General features: G+C 46.0%; 1 protein-coding gene across 1 annotated transcript in view; it reads right to left on the bottom strand.

The window, feature by feature from the left end:
• Window positions 1-266: 266 nt before the first annotated feature.
• T265_07823 (hypothetical protein) overlaps window positions 267-27519 on the bottom strand; it is a gene marked incomplete at both ends in the record, with an annotated part of 38691 nt that continues 11438 nt past the window's right edge. Inside the window, 9 exons of the mRNA XM_009173452.1 lie at window positions 267-803; window positions 3852-4184; window positions 4947-5048; window positions 9861-10007; window positions 10480-10788; window positions 12930-13026; window positions 13127-13232; window positions 20232-20352; window positions 26557-26748. Coding sequence (XP_009171716.1) covers window positions 267-803; window positions 3852-4184; window positions 4947-5048; window positions 9861-10007; window positions 10480-10788; window positions 12930-13026; window positions 13127-13232; window positions 20232-20352; window positions 26557-26748 — 1944 coding nt within the window. The remainder of the gene's footprint in view (window positions 804-3851; window positions 4185-4946; window positions 5049-9860; window positions 10008-10479; window positions 10789-12929; window positions 13027-13126; window positions 13233-20231; window positions 20353-26556; window positions 26749-27519) is intronic.

Here is a 27519-nt window from a genome sequence, read left to right as displayed (position 1 = left end):
CGAAAGGGTAGTACAGCTGAATAATTTGATTCTTTTGTTCGGTTGTAACACCCTTTCGGTGTCTAGCTGCCACACAACAAGGCACGAGGTTTCATATACTATCTGATTACCCAAGCCTAGACAGAAGCAGTCGAGATGCTGAGGATGGGTTTGAACCACGGACCCTCCGGTCAGTAAATTCACGCTTTCATGAGTCGAACAATGAGTTTCATCCAACTCTAATGAGAGTTTCGGTGATAAGCCAGCGGGTGATTTAGAACGTAACCCTAGACACGAAGAGTGCAGTAGTCCCACTGCATTGATAAAAAAACAGTACGAATGTAACTAACTTGAGGGTTTAATTGCGGGGAAGAAACCAATGTTCTCGATTCTACCACTCCCGCTTCATCAACATCCAGGGTTTGCATCTGCGCTAGCAACAATTGATGCACTTCTGGATGATTCGATGAGGAACTCCTCTGGCTAACAAATGATGGACTGGAGGAGTGTGTTTCTGGACCTTTGACAGTATCAATTTGTTCCGTTGGACAAGTTTGAACCGCTTGACTACAGCTTTGAGTTCGACGTCGCCACAGGAAGTAGCGTCGGTTCGGCTTGATGTTTGATTCTGTTCCAGGGGAAGAGGGAGTTGTAGTCTCTGGTTCACGTGATGGCCACTTTCCTAAGGCGCAGTCGTGCAACCGCCTACGATCGGCACGTGTGTCATCTTGTTGAAACATGGGGGACCGACAATCGTATCGCGTTTGGTGAATGAAAGTGAACAGGAGAGAGTCTTGTGGGCGTCCACGCGTATCACGCATCTCCTTTTGGAGTACGAAGCCAATAATAATTAATGATAATAATAATGAAAGTAATAATAAGGGATTCAGTAAATCGAATCAACCCACTTTTGAACTCTAATGACCGTGTAGAAAGGCATGGGACGTGTCAACTTACTAACAGAGGATCTCATTTGCCTCTTGCTACTTTCTCGAGCAAGACGAATTTAGGACATCCATCCAAAGATGTCTCGTTGAGGCAATCCTAATTAGAAAGCCTCGTTACAGAGAAGTGAAGAAAAGACCCTTTCGACTTTAAATACGGCTATTGAGGAATCAATCACGTGCTCCGGTCTGGGAACACACCGTGTACGTTGCTCTGTTGAGCAACTTCTTAGCCTGCTGTAATACCCGATAGGGTAAATTAACAGGGACATTAGATAGAACCAATTGAGAGTGGAAAATCTTTTGCACCAGGTCACTAAGTACCGTGAGACGTCGTGCTACAACCGTCGTTTGTGAGCTCCAAGAGCCGAAGTAGATCCTGCTTTTGATTGGTCGATATCCTGACCAATCAAAAAACGGTCTCGTTCAGGAGGCAGTTTCGCCGCGTAGCCGCACAGTACTAGGCAACCAGCTTCACAACTTCCACTGACAACCTGACTTGTTGCATATGTGCAGATAATAGTTGCACGGAGGATAGAAAGAAATGCTGCATTGAAGAGGAGGATTCTAGGTGGCCGTTTCCTCCAGAAGTGGAGTGACTAGCAAAGCGTTCAATTTAGTTCGAATTAGTTTCGTGAGGAAAATGAGATTAAGTGACGTTTTTGGGCAGATAAATAACAGAGACGATTATTAGGCTTTCTCCTAAAAGAGAAGGACAAACTGAGTAGAGCAAAACCAATAACCTTTCGGCCCATTTTTACTGGTTATTTGTGATTGAAGGCAGTATTGCACTTTGTTTCCATATCGTGCACATTCCTATCACTGGCAAGGCGTTTGGACCTACGTAAACGTATTTTCAAAGTCCAGGAATTTAGACCAGCTGATATTTTCAACAAAATTAACTCTGATACATGTTGTACTCTTCAAGAAAAGATTTGGGTAGCCAATTGACCTATCAACTAGCTGTCGTCCGGCTGACGCACAATGGGTCACGAACCGCGGTTTACACATGACGTAGAGACTGAGAGTTGAGCATCACATAAGCAGCCCGTACCACAGCCAAACAAAGAGCGGAACAGAGTCGGCGGTTAAAATGATGCGCGAATCAGGACAGGACGCGTAGCTCACTCTTTTGAAAGAACGGAACATCTCATATGCAAATGGCCTCATTTACAGAAAGTTTATCCATAGCAATGAAGGCCTTTCTTTCTCAGCGTTGCACAACATAGACATTACCGAAAGACTACAGCTGATGCGGTCATCTGACACGAGATATCACGCCGATTACCTGACCTGAAGGAAGGAGGGAAGATATGGGTTGAATGCGCCCCTTAAAACGTAATATTGTAGGAAAGAGAAAGGGCAGAGGCAGGGCGCAGATACCGCTCACGTGATGTAGAAGTGGAGAAATATAGTTCGTATGTGAAAGAACTATCAGGTGGTAACAAGCACCAGCTAAGGATACAGCCATCACACGAAATGAAAAGGCTCTTCAAAAGGAGGGTAGGAGACGATGCAGACGTTGCAGTGATGATCAGCAATCAACCGTCTGATTTCGGTTCAAAGTGCGGCAGAGAATCATCGGAATATTTCACCCTATAGCACCTTAGGGTCAACTTAGACCAAAGTCATCCAATCACCGGAGTTCCGTTGTTTTGGTCAGCAATGAAGACAAGCAACGGCCGGATGACACAAATAACTGAAGAATCAATCAGGACCCGAACTATGTATAGTCGAGCGAATTCGATCAACCAATGACGAGTTTGGATAGGCGTCAGAGGTTCGTTCAAACACTCGGATACATATCAACGTGACATTGACGGGGGAATCATTTGGAAATCAGTCTCTCGCTTAAGATGTTCATACATTAGTGAAAAAACCCCGTGGTTTTGCTTAACGAAATAATTCATGGGCGAATCGAGGCTCTCTCCTTGAACGACCTGCGCGGTCACGACGCTGAGGAACTCCATTTCCGCTGTAATCAAAAAGCATCTATTGTGGCTGAAGAGGAAATCCGACACTAATATCTCCGCCATCATTAGGGAAACGTGGCGGAGATTCGACAAGATATCTTTCAGTGTCACTAGTCATAAGACCAAAAATAACTTTGACGAAAATCGAAAACTGTGAATCCTGTATTGGTGAATATCAGTTAGTTGGAGCTTAGTAAACGGGTTGAATATTCCCTATATATACTTGCCAACCGTCTTCGATCAGTGTAGTTACCAAACGACGGATAACCCTAGGTAAGATTGGCGCTCTACAAGCTACTAAACATCATCGGATTCGAAGAACCGAAATTCAGCCAATCAACAGAGTTTTGCACCACAAACGAACTAGGAATCTGATTATCCAATCAGCGATGCCGTTTGTTTCAGTCAATACTACAGTTTAAAATACTCTAAGAAAAAGACCAACTAATCCCAACCAATCAGAGATAAAAGATAATCGTTCAGCCGTAACAGCCTTCCGGTGCCTAGCTGCCATGCCACCCGAAGGAAATGCGAGGGGCTGTGATACTGCCAAGTTGCCCAAGCCTAGTTAGGAGAAGTCAGGATACAGAGGTCAGGTTCGAACGTTCGGGTCCGTAAATTCGTGCGCCAACCACTCAGCTATCTCGCCTCACTCACAGAGTGAATCGGCCACGAGTCAACACATTAAAGCGCACAAAGGGCAGTGAACAATACTGTTTGTGATCTAATAACACCAATGACTTTGCACCAATAAACTGAGATCCCTCTGGATTCAGATGAATTTCCCAAGAAATACATAATCCAAGCCTATTGGTTCCAGTCAACGATTATTCGGCATGCGAAATACATGAGCTAGCCACCGCCCACTTTGGTGTTGGCCACATGCCTCGATGGAAGTCCCCGTTACACAAACGGTAAACACTCTTGAAACCGGAGTTCATAGAAACTGTCTCACCTTGACTTCTTCATAGGCCTCAAAGATTATCGTGATGAACAGGTTGAGCACGACGTAGATGAATAAAGTAATGAATACGTAGAGAAATAGGCGACTGAAGACGAAAATACCCCACGGAGCGCGATCGCCAATCACACTGAAGGTGACAAACATGTCATCTCCGTTGATCAGGGCATAGAGGCATTCCAGAGTGGTAATGAAGGTACGGAATTTGAGATTGTACGGCCCAAGGACAACCCAACCACAAAGGCTGAATGCGAAGAACAGTATCAAGGAACAGACACCGAATCGGAGTAGAGCAGGGATGGAGTTGATAATCGTTCTCATGAGGATCTGGAATGAAAAAAAAGAACAAAGTTGGACCGTGCGTGGACAGGGTTGGTTGGAAAACACAGTACTATAATCTCTGTTCATGAACAGACTACTCTGGTTGGTTCAGTAGTTGATTGGTCAGTGGTAAACTCCGTCCTGGAAAGGACTGCCCGAAAGGCCTCATCAAAAGTCATGGATACCTTTCATTGGAAGAATTCGTAGCGCTATCCTTGCATTGAAGAAGCTGGTCGGACGAAGAGCCAAACGCCGCGAAAAAGAATGAGGCTAGATGATGTTGAGAAGAACATCATTAACGAAAGTTTCAGCAGCGTTCCAGGTGAACCTCCCGTGAAAATCAAATTGGTATATCGCTATAATTGATGTCCTTGTTAGCTCTGTGTAGTACAGAAGTCCAAATTACGAATACAGCGGTCCTTCGAGACATAGTTAAAGCCTAGAAGTTTGAAACCAACTATTTTTGCTTGGGGAAACTTGAAACTAGGGGGTTAGAACGTGCAGTATGAATAACCGACACACAATTCGAAAGCCTAGCTTCAATCGAAATCAACAACCACTGCTCGACTACACCCGCTGTTTTGTGCAACACAGCAAGGAACCGATCATCAACTGACTCGGTCATATGATCGGTTCACGACATATTCGGTGGTCAACAAAGCAAGTACGGTCAGACACACGAATCATGTGACGGCATAGCCAAGGCCAGTTGTTTATCGCATTGCACAGAACAAAGTGAACAACAACATCGGCAATGAATTAACTCACACTGTTTGTGTAAGAGAAGCCCACATAGCGTAAAACGCCAGACCAAACGAGCAAAGCACTGATTCCAAAGACGTATGAGGTGGGCTCCGGGTTTTGATGAAGCTGAATTGGGGGGGAGGGGGTCGGAGGAAGAAGGGTGAATAATTAGGCTACAATTTTGGGTGGAGAACGATAGAAAACATGTTCGACGTCAGTTAAAATGAGAAACCACGGGTCATTCAGAAACTGAAATTAAATCAGCCCACTAGCACACGAAGTGGTAGCCCTTCTGCAAATCCGAGGGCTACGTTTCTTCCCCACAGAATCTCCAAGTCGTTCATGAACTGCGCACACTGTGGGAGAGTTACTAGACGACATGAAGAGATGACACTTGCCAGCGCGAAACTGCATATCTGACGAGCGAATCCGTTTGGCTGGTGGCGAACACCATGTTGAGAGAGAGTCTATGCAATACCCAAACCCTTGGGTTGGTTGATTTGGGTAGTCTGACGAAGAAGGAAAGCCAAAGCGTCTGCAAGAATCGAACTCGAAACGTACCCAGATCCTGTGGGTTGAGCTGACGAGCACGTGAAAAGCGTTTCCTGGGTTCAAGACATCTAAGTTTATCCCAAACTCGAACAGATTGAACTCAGGGAGTATGGTCTGGACCACGGTCCCGATTCATTTCTTACTCACTCATCATCATCATCATCTGCGACAGCATGATATCAGTGTTCAACACTGATGCTTCACTGTCGTACAACCATGATTTGTTTGAAAGCCTTATTGTAAAGAAAAGAGTAAAGGTGGACGGGGAAGGGACTTAGTGCTAGATTACCACAATCATTCCGAGGTGCCTACATCTCCAGACATTCACTCAGGCAATCTGGATAGAAACTGACAACAGGAACGCCACTGACATCGGTTGGCAGCCACATCTTGTAGTGTCTCCAACCAGGCACAGTGAGGATCATACGGTCCCCATCCTGGAAGGCGAGTAGCACCGACAGCACCCAATCTCCTTCATGCTCCTCTGCCAAGTCAAGGGTTGGCCATCTCTGTGTTTACGCCACTCTGAATCGGGCAAAGCAAACAGCACTCTCTTCGACAAGCGTAGGTTCGGCATACGCAACACATGTCCCAACCAACGCAGCTTCTGGTGCTGGACACATTCTTCAATGGAAGTACCCGAAGCACAACCGAAAACTCGCTTCCTAACTACCTCGTTACGAATTCGCTGACACCAACCCACACAAGCTATGGTTCTGAGACGATTCTAACTCACTTCCGCCAGCGTAACCTACCATAATTCTTAGTTTATATTCATGCAACCTAGCCTGGCTCCAGCCACAAAGGCAATTTGCCCTCCATCCAACATCGGTCATTGGGTGTGAGAGCTTTTCCGTCAGAAGCGGAAAACTAATCACGATAGAGTGGCCGCCATTTTGTTTGCTTAGCTGGGCAATCAGGTTGCGAACATTTCATCCCGAATCGAGGGGACGTTGTCAGCGGGTGTTGTGGACCGAAAAAACGGGGCCTCTCGATTTGTGAAGCGTATGGTGCTGTGGTCTGAACTTGCCCCGATTCCCTAACGGCAACCACTCATTCATGCAACCATGTTCCGACTGGATGATATTCATCCGTCGGGATATCAGTGCACACAAGGCCGTCTCGCCACTCCCGGTGCTTACCTGTCGCACTTTAAGGTGATTACACCCAAAAGCGCTCAGTCAGACAATCTGAAAAGAAATGACTACACGAACGCCATCGACACCGATCAGACTCCATGTCTTGCTGTCTGTCAAAAAATGTTTTCCCCTATTACAAAAGATTTCTGCGTGGACGCACAAGAAGAAGAGTCTATAATCGATTTGGCAACCACGCCACCAGGCAAATTTTACGGCAGCGAAACATCAGCGTTGAAACATGATGTCATGATAATGATGACTCCAGCCTAGGGCACCATCTTGGAAGCCGTACAACACCGACAACACCCAAACTCTTCGTAATCTCTCGCACCCTTCTGGGAAAATACACGTTGTCCACCTCGCGATTTCCGCCATTCCGAAGGAGGCATGGAGAACAACACTCGTCTCGGTAGACGGTGTTCCGGCGTGTGAGCCACCGCAGTTGATGGAGCTGGATGTTTTCCATAGTTGCAGTACCTGCAATAATAATAAATAAATAATCGTTCAGCTGTAGCGCCCTTTCGGAGCCTAGCTGCCATGCCACCCCCGAAGGAAGCACGAGGGCTGGAATACTGTCAGGTTGTCCAAGCCTAGACAGGGGAAGTCAAGAGGCAGAGATCGAGTTTGAACGACGGACCTTCTGGTCAGTAAATTGGCGCTCTAACCACTTGAGCCATCTCACCCCCTGTACCCGTACCCGTTGCACAACCAAATACCCGTTTCCTAATAACCCCGTTACTAATCCCATGAGGCAACGCATCTCAGGCATTGGCGGTCAAAATCCCGAAGATGTCTCACACCATTTGTCCGTAGAGGCCATGTCTAACAGACATATAACAACAAAATGCTTACAGTAGCCTGGTACACGCAACCCTGGAGACCCAGTGATGACATGACTTTTTGACGCCACAGGTGACGCAAATTAGACGTGACTTATGTCTTTGAGATTCATGCACTAACTTTACCAGACACGCTTCCGTCAGAGCTAACACAACTACCGAGGTATGTAAAACTCTCCACAATCTCCAGAGATCATCTTCGTATTGTAACAAATATGTGAAACACTTCGAAGGTGCGTGCTGAAAGATGGTATGACGGCGGTCGGTCTATCCAAAAAGGCATGTGCTTCACATTGGTCTTCAAAGATGACGGCGATGTCGTCCAGATCGACAGAGTTCTCGCCAGCAACAATATGACGGCCGGGGTTTGTAAGAACTTCCAGCGTTCACCTAATTAGTTCGTCGACAGTGAAGTTGAACAAGAATGGGGAGAGTGGGCATCCTTGGCGGACATAACCTTCTATACGGAAGCTCTTAGAGATCTTACCATACACTCTCAAACGCCCAGAAGTATGTCAATATAGGGATCGGATTACGCTCATAAACTTCTGGGGCAAGTGTGGTTAACAGCATCGAACGAGTCACAGAATCGGACGCACAGTTCAAGTCAAGGAACACCGAAACTGTGGGTCGTGTGCACATATGACATTGATCCACCATCAGGCGCATTGTGAGGATATAGCCGACACAGCTATTACCCGGTCCGAATCCCGCTCGAGTCTCACGGATCAGGGCTTTGCGTGCCACCGTAAGACAGCGAGGAATCAGTGATGTCAGAAGTCTTGTTGCGACGGCAGTCAAACTGACTCCCATGAAATTACCAGATTGGATGTAGCCTATTTGGATTCCGAGTTGGTTCATTGATGGATGAGTGATTTCGGCCGTTCTGGAAATTGGTACTGCAAACAAACAGTCTGTGATCGACACAGACGATTTCTACTGTCCGTACGCCTCGCAATCAACCAAGCTGGACCTCAACAGCGCTTGATCCACCCATCTGAAAGTTCATATCACCACCAACTACATCGAAGTCTGAGCTTTTAGCCCACTGTAGAAGGGCACCTAGAGCGTCAAAGAAACTGTCCTTGGCAGAGTGAGAGAGACAGACATCTGGGGCTAAAGCCGACACAATAAAAAGGATGCGATAAACCCCAATTTCTCCAGATTCTCTCACGGACGTCGCCAAACAAAACCGCGCAGAGGTGATTACCAATGTGTATTGAATCAGGTAGAGATACTTCCATTCGATCGCTCAGTACAATACCCACTCCAGTATATCCGGCTACAGCGGCCTCCACATCACCAGAGGTGCGCATCTGGAAACTGGAAGCGGGGGGGGGGGGGGCGACCCTAGTTGTTCTGCTTGCTTCCAAGTGCAAACATTCGAGGCAGCTAAGTAGACAGGCTTTCGGTGTTTGAAAACAGACCTCGAAGTGTTTAGGGTTGTTACTGAAGTCGGACGTACAGCAGATGCAGCACGGTGAGCAAGGCGGTCAGTCCTAGTGCTGGGCCCTGTGGAGGGAGTTTTCAAATTGGTGTGGGGTGAGATAGAACAGGGAAGACATGAAAGTGTAGGAAGGAAGGCGTTGGGACAACCAATCAACACAAAGGAACACAGACCACAACGTAACAAAGATCACAAACGGACCAGTAGATTCACTAAGTTCGTTACACTTCAAGTAGCCAATCACATCAGAACATAACAGGTAGCCTTCAACTGCTATATAAACACACCCAGGCAAGAAAGAAATACCCACCCAACTGCGCATTGATGATGTCTCCTCGTATGGTAACGAAACGTTTGCAAGCGAATTGCCAAGCTCGGCGAACAGCCATCCGATCAACAACCAAGGAAGGCGTCAGCCGTAGCATGTTTTCGCTTACCTGACATGCTGTATGCAGCAATTAAGGCGGCCTGGCTGATGACTCCAAGCGACGGCCGATATGACATTGGAGTATTGTCAGTTGTAAGCCTCATGATACACTGCCAGGGTGCCCAAACCTAAGCAGGACAATTAGAGTCCTCAATTAAAGCCTTTGGCTTAAAAGACTGACCGCAGGACAGCGTGCTTTGGCGGGGAATACAGGTTCATCACCATTTTCAAGGAATAAGGGGCCACACTTGTTCCAACGCCTAACCTGGAGAGCCAGGATACAGTGTTGTTCAGACCTCTAACTACTGACCAACATGGTATGGGAGACTCTGTGAGTATCGTATGGCTCAGTGGATCATGGAGGTAAACACACACCAATTCATTTGGCTAGGGTGGAACACAGACTGTGATGGTGCTGTCTGATTGACCTTCATGTGCAGAAGACATATGATCGCTCTCACAAAGCATTCCTAGGACCTGGTGTAGGTGGGCTGAGAAGTACAATATATGTATGCACACAGAAAACAGACTAACCCCGTTGATTGTCCACAAATTGTACACGGCGCCGTAGATAATGATCGCATCGGTAAATATGATGGCGATGAACCAAGGAGGAATGAAATCCCAGAAGTGTCCACGTAATTCGATCGAATACCAGTGTCGAAAGAACAGAACCGTTTCCTAAGCGGAAAAAGAATTGAGTTGTTAGTCCGTGTGATGTTTAGTTGTTGGATGCTAGCCCGCAAATAAAATAACAACCGGAATACTACCGTGGTCGTTTAGCTGTAGCACCCTTTCGGTGCCTAACTGTCATGCCACCCGGAGGAAGCACGAAGGGCTGGGATACTATCAGGTTACCCAAATTTAGACAGCAGAAGTCGAGTTCGAATCACGGTCCTTCCGGTCAGTAAATTCGCGCTCTAACCACTGCGCCATATCGTCCCTGAATACTACTGTGCAGCAGAGAAGACTATCTGCTGTTCTGTGGAGACCGGGGATCGACCATTGGGAGATCGGGGGTGATTAGTCGAGCATGCGAAGAGGCAAATACACCAAAATCCTCTAGGAATCAGCTTGACTGCAAACACCGATGAGGTGCGGAGCTGAAATACAAGTAATTTGCAAGCACGAATCCATAAAAATGTAGACTTACTTTCCATAAGATAAAACCTCGAACGATTGACCGAATACAAAGCACAGTGGACAGAATCCCGATAACAAGAACTACCGAATTCAAAGAGGCTATAATCATCCTTCGCGTGGAAAAACTGAATGATACTTCAGAAGTGCGGTTGTCAAGGTTGCGGTGAGTTTGAGACATTGTGAGCCAAAAGTGGCGTAGCCACTCAGTTCGTTCACGGGTGGGTATTTCATGTCCCGCTACTTCACAATAGGTAGCCGTATACGGAGCATCAAGATAGATTTGCAGTTGACCACTTTGATGAATTTTTTCCATACTGATCTGTGAGCGAGGAAGGCACAAGACACAAGTATGAAACACAGTGGCGACGGGGATGTAGGGTTATCTTCACTGAAATCACACTGGATGTTTGCAATAACAAGAAAGGCGCTTCTGTAGGAAAAAGAGCTGAAAATCGTGTTCGACCATCAATCGAATGGGGAAAAATCCACTTCGCAAGCTTTGTAGCTGCGCGGTAGCAATAGACCAATCCCGTCAAACAGGGGCCAACGGTAAGAGACCACTTTTTGCCGCTCCTGTGGGGAACACCCTTTCAGGAGAGATTGGATGTTTGGTCTATCAGGCCACTGAAAAAGGGGATGTTTTGTGCTCTCGTTTGTCGTCGAAAATTAATTTAGGACAACCCATGCCAACTTTCTGCAGTCTTCAAGAAGCAATCTCTTCGGTCACTCGATCAACTCATCTGGATAGTCGCTTGTGCGCTTCATTTGGTTACGAGATATTTTCCAAAGTAAACTCATCAGAAGCTTAGTTCGGTCTAAGTGAATCGTAATTCGAAACATGTCCTTAGCCAAAATTCACCTGACAGCTGACAGAGACTCACAAGATGTTTCATAACCCTTAAAAAGTGGTTATTCCGCCTGTCACGGGTGTCACATTTCCAAAAAGGCAGTTGGCGCCAAACAAACTTTACTCACCCCCCCCCCAACATCAGAACCTTATGAGTATTCTAACTGCACAGTGGGGGTACACGGAAAATCCATCCATAGTTGAAAGATTCCAATCCATCCAAATTCCACTAACACTCAAAACATCAGTCAGTAAAATGAGTAGGTAAAACATCAAGAGATGGAAATGATTACACATCACGTGGCGAGTGACAACAGATTAGTAGGGATGTGCTGGAGGAAGTTACAATCGATGTTGTTTATCACAGTTGATAAAATGAGACCACTGTTCAGTTACTTCAACTAGGGAAAACAGGTTTCGAACCCATGCTGACGCTTAGAAGATGCATGCTTTTCTAGAATTTTTACAAGTGGTCAGATTCATCGACCTATTCGGACGGATAAATCACCGCACCTGGAAAAAGATTGAGGACTTTCAAGGGAACCGATCACTCCGGCAACAGGATATCCTACAAAACTTGGGCGGGGAATGCTTGCTGTGGACTCGTTCGGGAGAACAGCCTCTCTTCGTGGGGGAGGATGGATGAAAATCGAGTCCAGTGGGATAAGGATAGTAAAGAGTCCATATTCAATCAAGCAAGAAGCGGTAAGTGATTGAAACCAAGCTTCGGTTGAAGCGAATCTGTGGAATCGGTTACACTCGGATTTATTTCGAAGTTTGAATCACACACACACCTGACGGCATATCCGAAGGAGATGATTTCGGAACGATGACACGCCAACTAAACCTTCCAACCGTGAATTGAGCACACCATAAAATAAGTTCACAAGATAGTTTCAGAGGGGTAACGGATGACCCCCCACCCACCTCATTCACCCAAAGGAGGCTTTCACAAACAAGCTTTTGATTGTCATCAAACCGGTGAACTTTGAACGTGCTTCGCAAAAACCGCGAAATGACCGCCTTCTTGGAACTACTGCTTGCCTAGCGAAGGAAACCCCTCCTAGGGTTGCTCAAGACTCTCCGATAGCCAGCTCTGCCCTTCTTCAGGCTCATTGAGCAGACGAAGTCCCAGAGTTTCCCTTTCCACTTGAATCCAAATTGCACAAAGTTCACAAATATGCTAATTTGCACACCAATTTCGTTTTCACGAAAGATTCCTCTGAGATTCACGTACAGTTCGCGTGTAAAACCAAATTGGTGTGCAAATGACTGTACATTTGGCGTACTACTCGCATCGTTTTGACACAAATGGAGCATACAATTGTCAAAGGCCAGATAGAAACGATCGCGATATCATGAGTGGACTGAAACTATGCACTTTGAGGGTAGAAGCACACGTAGTAATCTACGCATTATCCCCGATAAGAAAAAAATCGTTCAGCTTAGCATCCTTTCGGTGCCTATGCCACCCGAAGGTTGCACGAGGGCTGCGATACTGCCAGATTGCCCAAGCCTGGACAGGGGAAGTCGATCGAGCCGAGTAATAGCGGAACTAAATTGGCACGCCAAAATTGAGTTGGGGGAGGAAGATGGGAGACAAAAGGACTTACCTGAATGTGGAACTTAAAACACTCCGCCTCACGTTTCCAACCTAGTTCCGTGACAACCGGCGAGAGTATTTCGAATTCCATTGTGAATTTCAACAGACTGAAAAGTAAATAAACAAACAAAAAACAGGAACTGCAAACGAATGGTTGTAAATAAATCCGAAGGAGATCCTGGTCCTTGTCTAAGGACAGAAACTTACCGAGCGAAATTCACGGACAGATTGTAGTTGGCCAACAGTTTGCGGACGCCGCTTGCAGTCGATAGAGAATCGGCCGATATATCCTTCGGGTAAAGATCCGCGCAATCTGTCCAGTATGCAGAACAAGACACATGAACACACGGGTGATGGTGGTCATCAGTAAATAGGGTCTGAAGTGCTTGCCTCCGCCAAAAAAACAGGCCTTCAAACGGCCCGCGTAACGAGAACTATCAAAAGAAGCCTGCACCCTCTATATCGATCGATAAAATAGCGCCAAGTGGAATCCGCACCAATAAATGAACTAATAACTGAAATGTGATTGGTTGCCACAATCAGGAGGCAGTAAGAAACAAACAAGAGTACACCAAAGGACGACGACAAGATTTCTGGTTCGTAACCAACCCTCGTCCTCGGACTTCTTCAGTCTAGACTCAGAAAACTTGGGGACATCCATCTAGGGGCGAGATGGACCAAGTGGTTAGAGCGCGAATTTACTGACTTGAAGGTCCCTGGTTCGAACCCGATCTCTGCCACTCAACTTCCCCTGTCTAGGCTTGGGCAGTATGCCAGCCCTCGTGCGGCATGGTAGCCAGGCACTGGAAGGGTGTTACATATGTACCGATGGGGTGCCACGGCTCAGCGACTCGCTTTTGAAAAAAAAACTGTCGCAAACTGTCACTTCACAAGCATGAAACAAGTGGCGATAAAACATTCATCACAGGCTACATCAGCCAGTGCCTGAACGGTTGAGCAGCACTTAAACTGCCTGCCAGGGGGTCGTGGGTTCCAGACTTCCCGGAGTTTCGTGAGATGCACACCGCTGATGAATCCCGACAAGGGATATCGGTTTTTCGGCATAGGTTGGCTTCATTGACAAGATAAAGTCTCTAACTGAATTCGACCAAGTCTGCTCACATTACTATGAAACACCAAGCAGCCCAGATTAAGGCACACGTATCTATTACAGTTTTGCAGAGTTCCGGCAACCATTTTAACTATGTAGACAGCGGCTTCCTGCAACCTGATACCGTCATCACGCTCGTCGGGAACACTACTGCACATTCTAAGCTCATTTTGTCCCATAAATCTTGGACGAGTTGACCTGTATAGGTTGTATCGTTGCAGAGGTTCATGATTGCTACTTTGAACTAACGCCTAAATCGTGAAATCGCTGTCTCCTTGCACTGGCCGACACACCTAGTTTGCAGCACGTCAATTCGTTCAGGTACGTGTACTGAACCAGCAAAAGACAGAAACACCCGGTTGTTTGGCGACAAACAAAGCGACCCATTTATTCTGCTTGTGTATATGTATTCTGCGAGCAGCTGATGCGTTCGCACTGTTTTTGGTGAGGAGTTTCTAGGATCCATCCTATGTTTGCAAAAATGTGAGCTACAATCGATTTACCGAAAATGCACTCACATTCTGCTGCTTTTGGAAATTGAGTTGACTATTTATGCCAAATTCCTAGATGAGTGCATCTTCTCACGTTGACTGCACTCGAACTTCAGAACAAATTGAATTTGAGTCATCTTGGACAGTGCACGTTTTGCGTTCAAGTGCCATTCGACCCTACAGTGCGCATTGGACACATGCTTTTTTGTCTAACCTGGTTATCCCAGCTGACTGGAGTTCGCAGACATCGGCACGCTGTGACCATTCAGTACGATAGTACTGGAGCAAGCTCGCGTGACACTATTGTCATATAAATAAAACAGTAATAATAATCGTTCAGCTGCAACCCCTCGGTGCCTAGATGCCACGCCACCGGAAGGAATCACGAGGGCCGATATGGTGTCAGGTTGCTCAAGGCCAGACTGGGTTCGTACCACGGACCCTCCTCTCAGTAGGTTCGCGAGCTGACTTAAAATCAACTGATAAATGTAGTCGTTCCTTGTACTGCAAAACGCCTCGCCTGTAGGTATACTGTTCGGTTTTCCGTTAGTTCATCGACGATTTCAGTGAGAATTGCCAATACTCCGATAAGCCAGTAGCCAAGCGACATCAATCAGAGTCTCACAATTTTCCCGAACTCCCTCAGAGGAACCATGGGATTCCTAATTGCTGATATTCTTGCTCATAACAGGTGAATGAGTTTCTATTGCCCGCGCCCTCGGGTAACGTCGTATGTCGGCATCAAATTATTGTGACTGGTCAATCAGGGCTTATTTCCGTTGAATTAAAATACGATTTTTGTGTCTGCGTATATTACAAGCTAAAAAATAACTGTCGAGATTTGTCCCTATTTTCTTCCTTTATTTGACCTTTGCAAGCGTACACGTGTCTGCTTAAATTGTCCTCTATCCTAGGTTCCGAGGGTCTGTTTATTAGGGCACCAGGCAAACGTCTAAACCAACCACAGTATTCATGACAGTAGTCATCGTTCGTCGCATTACAGCCAATTGCTACGAATACACTGGAAATGGAACCCGAAAAGAAACTGCCCTATCTTTGATTTGCAAGACAGTTCAAAGTCCAAAATCAGTCAAAGCTTTAATGTAGGATATCTTGCCCATGGAAATTTCAGCTGCAGCTCAGTAATTACTCCTACGATGTCACAATTAACTACTAAGTGAGATGGCCCAAGTGGTTAGAGTGCGAATTTACCGACCGGAAGGTCCATGGTTCGAACCTGACCTCTACTCCTCTCTGTATAGGCAACCTGGCAGTATCCCACCCTTTGTGCAGCCTTCGGGTGGCATGGCACCTGAAGGGTGCTACAGCTGAACGTTTCTTTCTTCTTCAAGCGATAGACCAAAACTCGCAACGTTCGATAGGTCGTGAAAGACTGAAAACAAAGCGTTCAACAGCTAGCCGGAGATGCACACCGCTGATGTTTCTTAACAAACATGGAAGAGCTGCACAGTCCTCGGTTTTTCAGCGGAGGTTGAACATTACCAAAACCCCTCGCATCAGCGTGAAAACAAATTGCGTTACTTTTCTGTCGCTCTTTGTACGTACTGTGCTTTATCAACCACTTTTGATTGCCTTCTGTCTGCTTATCATTAATTGCGCAATCGCGTTCAGCTGTTTGCCCTGACTATTTTACTCATTAAGGTGAACCTTCTCACGTGACATGATCTATCGAACCTTTCGAGTTCCACCTTGTCATTTACCGCAGAAGTAATGCTGAGCTGTGATCGAAATGTGTGTGCGCAAGACACCTTTTCAAATTATTCCCCAGGAATCTTTTATTCTCACGCTGCAAAGTGGCTGTACGTCACTACAATCCTGATCTGTATGTGATGGAATTCGATCATGCATCTTCGGTGGTATGAAAAAACGGTTGCCTACCTACCTGTGATTCACCCTTGAGGATCATTGAGAAACACTGAATTTATTCCTGGCACACGAGGTGGCTAGATTGCGAAGTCAGATAGGTTCATAGCGGCCGTCGATGGCTGGCTCGAAAAACATTCGAATCCTCTTGTGATACCTATGACCAGCTGCTGTACCATGAAACGATTGATGTGTCCCCCGATATAACGGCTTATTAGAAACAACACCGTATTTACTGGGGTCCCTTACTTGGTAGTGTGTACCTTGCAGAAGAAATTGGTCTGTTTTTTCTTCAACAAGCGCGGGCTCCGTCTTATAGGACACGCCATCACCGATCCTTGATGTCATCAGCGCAGCTGAGCCCAATGCGAAGACATCAGGTTTCATGGAAGACCACCTGAGTACTCAAAACGTAGAACAGCCAACGTCCATGGTCCCCGAAATTTCATTCATTTGAGAACACGGGGTCCGTTGAGTTAGTTCAGCAGCTGACCTAATCAGGCTTCTTGGTTCAGTTCCTTTCGTCGACCCGATCATCAATGTATACGGATTTTGTGCATGACGATACGTTTTGAGCTGTGTAGCCTGCTTCGTTGGTATCCTCCGAAATGGGAGGTCGTTTGGTCATTTCTAGCACAGAACTGATGTTTAAAAGTACCCGGTGTCTAGCTTGACAAGATCACACTGAAGGGCTAAAGTGATTGTTGCGATTGGAAATCAGTTCATCTATCTGCTTGACGTTGAGTGACACTCTGTGTGTGCATTTTTGGCGAACTGCTGAATTTTTAGTCACCCGCTGGGATTTTGTATATCAGCTAGTGTCTGACTACGTTCCCTTGTTCACCTCCAAGACTTGCCTTTGGGATCAGTATTGTGATACGCTTTTAAGAAAAATCGAGGGATTAGGGTGTACGGTTGTCAGGTCAGAACGGCAAGTCACGTTCTGGTCAGCGAGTCCTACACTCTGTGCAGTTTCATGAGGTGCAATAAGGATGAAACAGTTATACCGTGCTTCTCGGCATAGATTGGCTTCAGTGACAGGACGAAATCTCCATTAAAAAAAACCCACCTACTAAGTCTGCTCGCGTTAAACCGGCGTCGTCAGCCCGATGCTGACACCCCAAACGGTGATGAAACTTTTGCGATCCAACGAACACACCAACAACCGTGCAACGCACAAAAGCTACCTATATTCCGCAACATCGCGACCATATATGTTCTGCTGTCAGTCACGGATTGCATGGACAACAACAGTCAGCTCAGTTTGGCGTGCAAAACAGAGTTGTTTGTGACGGTGCGGAAAGACTGGAAATCGATTTCATCGTTTGGTTCATACAACGTTCACATACAGAATGGTGAGCAATTTGAGGCGGGCAACCCGTGGACCGACGGAAGAGTACGAACCACAATGTATATACACCCAGCAAGACGGGGTTCCTATCATCTGTAATTTGTCAACCAAGACAACAACCCTCCTTATGAATGCAGCTACGATGTCCTTGTATGGATGATAATGATCTGATTGTATGTCTGACTAGATTTGCTAACGATGTTCACTCAATCCGTACGTTTACGGTGAAAAACTATCGTCCAGTCACCCGGTTCTATTGAATCACGAAGACACACACGAGTGGGTAGCCACAGGATCGTCGAAAACTAAGAGAGAAGTGAAGACGAAGGCTTTTGGGTGATAAAAGACGGTCCATCAACATGGGCAGTGAGACACAGGTGCCAAAAAAAAACACGACCAGGAAGAAACAGCGCCCCAGTACGGCGTTAAAAGAAGAGGAAGTATGGAGATGGAAAGCGATCCGGAATAAAGAAAGCTACGCCTAAGAAAACACCTGAGTATGATTTCAGAGTAAAATGCCATCGGCTGGATTGACCCGGCCTGTTTTGTGAATCTCGTTCAACACGAGCCCAGCTAGGCGATCAGACTAGGGATCGACATCACACGCGCCAATGGAATCGGTTACATACAACGTCTTGTATGGTCTCCAATCATGTGCTCGGAGAATCACGTGGACTGCAGTCAAGGACACAAGAAGACCAAATAGTCCTCGAGTCGGCGTACTTAATGACAAATGTATCAAAGGTGTGGAGGTTTCCCGGCAAAGGTTTGAGCTGGAAAACGGCACCGTATTTGGGCATGCTTACTGCATGTCCAAAACATCGTAACCTGACGGTTGCTGCGTAGGCTTACGCAGCGTTGCGTTGCCTACGTGTCGCAGCCATTCAACTTTCGCCATGGTACGAAGACACTACTTGTCAAGTACTCGAGGGTACTAAGAGTCTTCGAAACGCAACCAAGATCAGAACTACTTCCGTAGTTTTGCTTTGGTGAAATGAAACAAGTTGCCATGAACCGCTTACACTTTGACAATGCGTCTACTGACTTCAACCGTCACAGCGCAATCGCAGCTTACAAAGCAGTCATGATATATGAACGCGTGTTTCAAACAAACTGTTACCTAATAAAAAATGTATCAAAGGTGTGAAAGTTTCCCGGGCTGAAAGTTCTAGTGTGCTGTATATGGTCATGGGATCAAGAATCTGTTCAAAGGGAACATTCTGGTCAAACGGTGTGACCTATACTTCCATAGAAACGCCTCGTTTGGACGGGTCTAATGGGCATGGACTTTACTCACATAGCGATTCTTCATCCACCGCATCGAAACGATAGTTATTGACTAGTGCGGGGAAAGAAAATTGCCAGTCGATTCATGACTGACCTTCGACACCGTTCCAGATCAGGAAATCCACGCGAGCTCCTAAGTTTACAGAAAAATGTCTGCAGACTAATGGTGTGCTGGACTGACATGCAGGTAGCGTCCCCAAGAAATGCGCGCACCGAGGTCTGAACTTTTAGACACACATCAAAAATATGACATCGTAACCACGTGAGACTGGGTCCACGTGTCTTATATATTATAGTATATTATATATTATATTACATTATACTATATTATATTATNATATTAATCATGTTATATTATTATATGTTACATTATAGTATATTTGGCGAATCAACTCAGGTTCTTCAAAAAACCGATCATGTATCACATGAGGGAATGGTTTCATTTATCCTGCGGTCTAGGATTGAAACAATGGCTCTACACCACAACACCAAAACAGCTCAACGGTTAAAAAGGTGTCTCACTTGGAGAGACATAAATGGCCAAGTCGTTCTTCGCAGAACGTGCGAGGGAAGTTAACGTACCAGTCCGAGTTTTGAACAGTCAGTGACCAAATTTCCAATTCAGGAATCGTATGTCGTTGAATATCAATTCCGCACGTTGCCTAGGACAGATGCATATCAGCCCTCCAAGAGACAATCCCTCGAGGCGTTTTGCCTTCCAGTGTGCTGGACTATACGGCAGATTGCAAATTACGGTGCACTGACATTGTCAAGTCCTATTTCAAGTTTGTCCTCAAAAATAGGTCAGCACCAATCCAAGGATTTCGAATCAATTTATCGGATCAAGCGATTTGGCTGGCCGAAAAGCACTCTGTTGCCGTCAGTGTACATTGATTAATACCCAGGGAAAGTTTCGTGACCCACAGAAAACGTTCCTTGTGCACCTGTTCAGGTTATTTTCACCAAGCTCACCCCCATCGGTAGAAGATCGTTTGCTATCAGGTATGAACACCGTTTATAAAATAGCGATACGTATGTAAGAAGTAAGGATACACGGGTGGGTTTTAGGAAATCTCCCAAGGATTTGCCGGAGTTTTCAACATTAATGAGCTAAGTATAGAATGGACAAATAGAGAAGGGAAATCCTCACTTTATAGTGTACCAACGGTTGAACCAAACTCAACGTACGTGTTTCTTCCGTGTGCGTCAAGAGTCCACGCTCGACGATACTCATACGACAAAACGTCAAAAAGGGCTTGTCCGAAGTAAATAAATAGGACCCGATCGCAATCGATTCGGTTTTGTTGAACTGAACAAGAGGAGGGAGGCAGAGAATGGAGGCAGTAAAAGAATACAAACTGCATGCATTCGCCAAAGGTTGACGGTTAGAGACGATTCGATACTCAAGGTGCCTATGTTCTAACAGGGCTAGGAAACATAGACTACTTTGTGATTAGTTACGAGTAGTATAACGAATTTAACCAAACTGGTGGTTCTTCCGAGAATAAGAGTTTTGATCTTTGATAATCCAGGGAAGACAGTGTTGTCAGGCCCTGTGAATGTATTTTGAAGGACATAAATTGGAAACTGTTTCTCAGCTATCCAGTATGACTCAACCCCAGTTACGAGCTGGCTTTGCGGTGCACTTTCAACTGACACGGAACGGGATCTCGGACCACTCAGATGATGGTCTTCATTTCATTCTAATAAATCAGGTGTCATATCTTTCTGTGCAAAGGTCCTTTGGTTAGGCCAACCATGATGCATTATTCTCGTTGGGAGCCCATTGAGCAGCCGCAAGTCTTGACCCAAATCTACCTCGGAAACCCATAAAGGCGAATCGGATCAATACCAACGCGATACACATTGCAGAAACCGCTGGGGCATGACACCATAGCTGGTCTGTACCGCGGTCGGTTAGGCTGACCTCCGACGACCGATGTGTGTCAGCAACAGACCAAACAGCCAGACGTGAGTTCTGAATTTACTTTACCTTACCACATCACTAGGCCTCCCAGGTAATTTTACCGCTACATTTAACTCACGAGTATGTATTATGTTCAGGCTATATCCCGGCACACTCATTCTGTAAAATCTATGCAGTGTATGGGAATTCGCCGTCGGCACTAGGGCCACTAATCCCGCAAGTGTGTGTTCGTACGGATGTGAATGACCGACGGTGCTGTGCTCTTAGTGTTCATGATGACCATGGTGTGAGTCAAGCCACGACAGTTCCCATAGTATAACGTTGGCGCTTTTTCTAACTTGAGAGGCTAATGTAAGATTCTTGCGAAGATCTTTTCGGGCGCTCGAATATTCTGGAGACACTGATCTCAGAAAGACATGGTGATAATCGTTCAGCTGTACACAGCATTTCGGTGCCTAGTTGCTATTGCACCCAAAGGAAGCACGACGCCTGAGATAATGACAGCGTGCCCATGCCTATATGCAGAGGTGGGATTCGGACCACAGACTATGCGGTCAGTAAATCTGCGCTTTATCCAATGAACCTGCGTCACTTGTGGCGTAGACGTGACACCAACTTCTCTGTCAAGGGTCGAGTTTAAAATGCTGCGGTGCGCTACATATTACTATACGAATCGGAAACCTGGCCGCTGCGCACCGAGGACGTCAAAAGACTTTCCAGTGTCTGAGCACCGATGTCTTCGGAGCATTGCCCGAATCTGGTGGGAACACCGGATCAGTAATGCTGAAGTTCGTCACAGGAATACGCTCATTTGCAAATCAGTTTGGTTTTCACAAGAGACTCAACTGAATCTCTCGTTTATGGTGTTCACCAACTGAATGTGCTGCACACAGGCCGCCTCATGTTTCAGTTAGTACGATATCCGAGATATTGCAGTATATTTTCATGAAGGAAACTACTCGTCACATGGTATTCGGGAGAAATAACTCTCCCTCAATGGATGAACTGATCACACTGCGTCAGATGCGCTGAATTGGCCACGTGCTGCGTATGTCAGTCGACCGACTTCCTCGAAGGGATCTTCTCGCATAGCAACGTGAGGGGTGGAAGAGAGCCAAAAGCGGTCAAACAATGACTTGGCAGTGAAGTATAAGAGCCATTACCAGCAAAAGCTCCGCTGGTCACTGCCGTCTTCCTGGATAGGAACCACGAGAAGGTCCACATCAATGGTTAGAGACATTGTCAGACATGGCCCAGTCGCGCCCTCAGTGGCGCTCATGCATCCAAGCTATTACCTTCAACCCATAGCTCCCTTCGCAATCCCCCCACTTAACAGTCTACCTACAGTGCTGTATTCATAAACTAATTTATCAGCTCCCGCCTCCAATGCGCAGCTATCTACCCCACCTTTCCGAATCATCGGTGAACGAAACGGTGGCAGCTACAATCACTGTATGACAAGTACGCAGTCATTACTATTAATATTATACTATTATTATTATAGTATTATCCCATTTTTGTCTTAACAGAACACATTACTGAGGAGGTTGACGAAAATCAGCCGACAACCCACGACGCGTTCCGACCAATTTGAGACTCATCAAATAGGTGCAGTCTCCGAGTTTTCGTTAGTCTCATGTTCACCTTAAACCCTAATTGTACCCGATCAACGAAATTGTATCGTCTGCAGACTAACTTGGTTAACAAAAGAGTTAACTAAGTCGCAGCCGAATCTGTCGTTTTTATGATGGTGTCATACATATTGCAGGTGTCCGTAGCATCGAATACGCAAGCGCACACGGAAAGAGGAATCACAAACCACACGCAGAGACGACCAGAGTGTTGATCATCATGCTTATCGGACAAGCACGACTTTGAGGTCAGCACCAGGAATTCATTACATGTGGATCACGTGGTCAAACGGCTGTATCGATCTTCGTGGTCTTAGAAGCCCGGATTGGGAATGAACCGACTGATTTTATCGAGAGTCATACCTACACTGATCCAACTTGTGGTGCATTTCGCGATTAGTTGAATGTGTCGAAAGTGTACTATTTCAACAATGTTGACAGATACGCTCATTTGCATGCCAAATTGGTTTTGGCAAGAGACTCAACTGACTCCAGCAGAATCTCTCGTTTATGATGATCGAGGATTTTTGGCAACTTTCTGATTAGTGTGTTACGTCTAGACAACAAGAAGAGCGCGAACGAAAGATTCAATTAGCACCTGCTTTTCTCTATTCTTCATTCCCCTTAGGTTAGAAGAAATTTGATGGAGAAATTGGCCACTCAGCTGACTTTACACTCCTGTTCTTTTTCGAAATGTGACTGAGAAAACATCCGACAATAATCACTAGTTTGGTGCAGAACACTATCAGGAACATCAGTCCTTCTACTGGTGTAACGGTGATACTACTGATGATGTAGGCATGCGAGTAGTATGTTTTCTCGTAAATCCGCTTTGCGTCTCTTGAAAAATGACATCTATTATGGAATTTGTGGAGTCACTCTGTAGCATTTGCTTGAAATTGACTGACAGTCAATGAGTATCCAGGAAAGTTCGGGAAGACGCGTTCAAGGAGAACATGGATATTCATTTTTTGTAAACAAGATGCATATGAGTGTTTTGCTCCCCTGTCCAATACTCTGTGACTGTTTAGTTGGCATTTTCTAATAAATAACTCAGCAGCGAAGGCCTTCCTTTCACTGGTATACTACTCTTTACGGTGAAATTTTCCGGAGTCTCCCGAAACGGAACAATTCCTCTGGAGCGAATGAAACCGCTTATAGGATTTGAACACGCTATTCTAGGAATGTGTGAGTGTCCCCGGAAGAACAGTTTTGATGGGTTGAAAGGAACCCATGAAGCCAACCAACGGCTAAGATCCAGTAGACACAAGACGAATGGCCCTGAAACAGTGATCCATGACAATGTTTCTGAACATTCCGGAAGCTGACCCATTCTAATTCGGGTGATGGGCTTCGTAAGGTAGGAAGGAAGAGTCAAACTGCCATCCCGGATGGTACGACCACCTCCGCAGTTTTGAACTAGATGAAATCAGTTGTCAGAGACACTTCAAACCGTTCACTGCTGCGTGACAGCGCAAATAACGAAAATCGTGACTGCCATTGAAGATGACCTTTGTGCGGATAGAAAACACAAAGTGCCGACAAACAATCGGAAATCAAAACAAGACCATGTTAGACACTTGGTGGTGAAGTCCAACCTAGTTCGTGCACAGTCCGACTTAAACAAGATGCGACCAGGAAGCTATGATGAATCGACCAGTCACGTACTTAGGAAAACGTGAAAGCAAACAGGCGTTGGCGACTGGTTTCAGTTCAGTACGTGAGGAGCAACTCTGGAAGAAACTCGATGCACTTGGATAGAATAGGAATATGGGCGATATTGTTCTTTTATGCACTTGGACGTGGTTAAAAAAATCAGGTGTGTTTCTCACTAAAAAAGAACAATTTTGAGTGACAGGGTTCGGACCGAAACACCCTCCGAATTGTTTGAACCCTAGTTAGTTAAGCTGATAAACCGCCCGGAATTCGAATGCAAAACCTATTATTCGACAACTGTCGAGATTTACACTGACAGCGTTGGGAGAGAGGCACCAAGCTTTGATTCTTCCTTCCCAATGCCCCTCAAGGTGAACACTACTGATCTTCTGATAGTAGTTTATCGTGGTAGACCCAAAATGTTACTTGCCATAACTTTGATGAGTACGGCCAAAATATAAATTAACAATACTCTAAGCCGGGACAGACTTCAGGCAAACCTACCGCCTGTCATTATCCCACAAACTCTCTACCTACTTACCTACTTACTTACTTAAAACAGATGTTGCAAAGTATGGGAACATGATCTTGGGACGGTCAAAAGCTGAGACTCGAGCGGTGGCTAAGTTTGGTGGGTTTTAGGGTAATTGTGCAACAGTTTCCAGATTTTTGTCGTTTCTGATTGAGAGATCCTATGGTAAATGACGATTCCAACGAGGATAAAACGGAACAGAAGCGGGTGATCAGCCAAGAGTAACGGTAACGAATCCTGCTCAGTTCACAAAGTGACTCGGGCGGACAAGTTCAGATGAAGGTCACTAAACATTTCGCCCACATATTTTGCATCACGCGGTTCTCTACAACCTAACAAAACAACAACGGAGGCTAGCTCACTCTTGCTGGAGACAGTGAAAGTATCCCTTACGTGTGTTTCCTTCTTTAAATGCAGACCACCGCAGCACAATCTTCGAGTTTCCAGAGGGACACGAAAACCGAAAGAGATATGGAACTACCATCTGGTCATTATCCGATTGGTTTTGGACTAGCCAATGGTTTTACGGTAAACTCAGCAACCATCAGTACGGTTCACATGGTCGATCGAAACGCGGGACAGCGAACTACCGGTATAGTTCTTCTTAGGGCTTATCAGGTATGTTTAGTCCGCAAACTTCTGGCTTGAATGCCAATCGGGTAAGTTGTCATTTGGACAAACACTCATCTGGACAGTAAGTTGGTGCGTCTTAAATTCACCTAAACTGCTTGTTTATCATGTCCTTCAACTGCATTCGCTGCACAAAGGCCACTCCAGATCTCAGCTGGAACGATACGTAGGATAGCAAATACTGTTTCAAGCTCCTGTGTCAGTATCCCAACGAGAACTTCGGAGATGGGTGGGTAGGTGGAATATTGAACAAACCAAGTACATCGTGAGGAACCTGTTCAGATGTGATGTGCGTGTATGCTCGCCTTCTGAGTCAGATGTCCTGAGCTCGAATCCGGGCCAAGGATAGGCATTGCTGATAATACGAGTAGGGTTTGAAACCAGTACTTCCCAACTTTGGCACAGACTAACCAGAATAGTGATAGGATAGAATGACTGTTGAAACAACAGTGACATGACAATGGTCCTGTTAGCAGAGAACTCTAAGAGGATGAAGAATACACCAAGTTTCATGAAATTCACGCTGATGCTTCGCGTTAGTCAATGCTGCTCTAGCGAAAGACCCAGCTTCCCGAGGTGCAGTCTCTCGGGGTTAACCTCGGAAGGTTGCGAGTTCGCAATTTCAAACAAGAACGAGACAGATGTCTGAAGGTAATATAGGGAAATTCAGGAGTGCATTCAGAGAGTAGCACGTCGTCCAGAGGTTTACAGGAGAGTTTTATCGGTACTTGATAACAGGTATAACCAAAATCGTCAGTTGAACAAACGACCTGGACAAAGTGAGCGACGCTCATGCTGCGTAGCCTGTTGAAACGATCCAATGAGGTCCGACTCTGTCTACCATCCAAACTGATTGTTGCGTGCTCTCTAGCAGGTCGCACTTGCATGTGCAAGAGCGAGAAGCGCATCACCGAACAAAAGTCGAATGACACTACGACACGAGGTAGACCTACAATCGAGCCCAGTAGTAGGCTGTCTTCACACCTGGTATCAACAGTGCTCCTACTTCAGAGCTTGGAGATTACCTAGGGGTGTACTTTTAGGTTCCAAATGACGAAAGTCTAGGTCCGTATGCGCGGTGATTTCAGAGGCCATCAGTCAATTCACTTCCATAATTAAACATCTGAGATATCTTACCTGAGCGATAGTATAGCCTAGCATAAGATAGAATTCATCCTGTTGGTAAGCTGCATATGGACCAGAGGCAGGTGGGTAGTCCAAAGTTTCGTACTGCGGATTCCAGTCACGCAAATATAAATGGGAGAATGCGAGGCGCGAGTTTTCCCCGAATGATACGTGAGCCGATCGATCCTGTCCGAAAACGATCAACTGATTGAGGGGAGGGAGGGACAAAGAAAATAGATGTTGTGAAGCGTATTGGACGCGGGATCTGGACTGAAAGCCATGGAGCGGTGTACGATGGACCCAGGGTAGTAAAACACCACCCGAATGAGATAGAGTTAGTTCAATGAAGACAAAGTGTTGACTCCATAGCAGTGGCACAAAATCTAATTCACCTCCAAACCGATTTTTGCTAACTCACAAAGATGTTGAAGTCACACTCAGTTAAAGCTGAAAAGCAATTGCATTCATGCAGTTTAGCGTGCAAGTGATGTAGTATTTTACTGGTGAAACGACTAAAACCACTTCTGTCTGTTAGGAAACCGCCTTACCCCTCAACATCAGGCGCCACTACGGCCAGTATGCCTAACCATCCCGTGATTGTTCGGAAAATTGAGACGCTGACCGGTCCAGCAGCAAGGCAAGAGACTGGACCTTATCGCGGTGTGACGGTTTGCGCACCTCAGCGATCCATTGAGCTATACTGGGGGGTGTCCGCGCGACACTCACAGAGTCTCTCATACCAGGTTGGTCAATGGTTAGAGGTCTGACGAACACAGTCTCCTGGCCCTCTAGATTGGGGGTTGGAACATGTATGGCGACTTGTTCCGTAGAAAAGGTAATGCATTTGCATTTCCCCGCCAAACACCGCTGCCTTGCGGTTAGGCTTTTGAGCCAAAGGCTTTGGTTGAGGACCCTAATCGTCCTCCTGTCTAGGTGTGGGCGCCCTGGCAGTATCCCAGCCCTCGTACAACCATG

This window comes from Opisthorchis viverrini (assembly GCF_000715545.1).
Source record: "Opisthorchis viverrini unplaced genomic scaffold opera_v5_186, whole genome shotgun sequence".
NCBI classification, from domain to species: domain Eukaryota; kingdom Metazoa; phylum Platyhelminthes; class Trematoda; order Opisthorchiida; family Opisthorchiidae; genus Opisthorchis; species Opisthorchis viverrini.
Note: the sequence above shows the minus strand (reverse complement) of the source record. Positions and strands in the feature narration are given on the sequence as shown.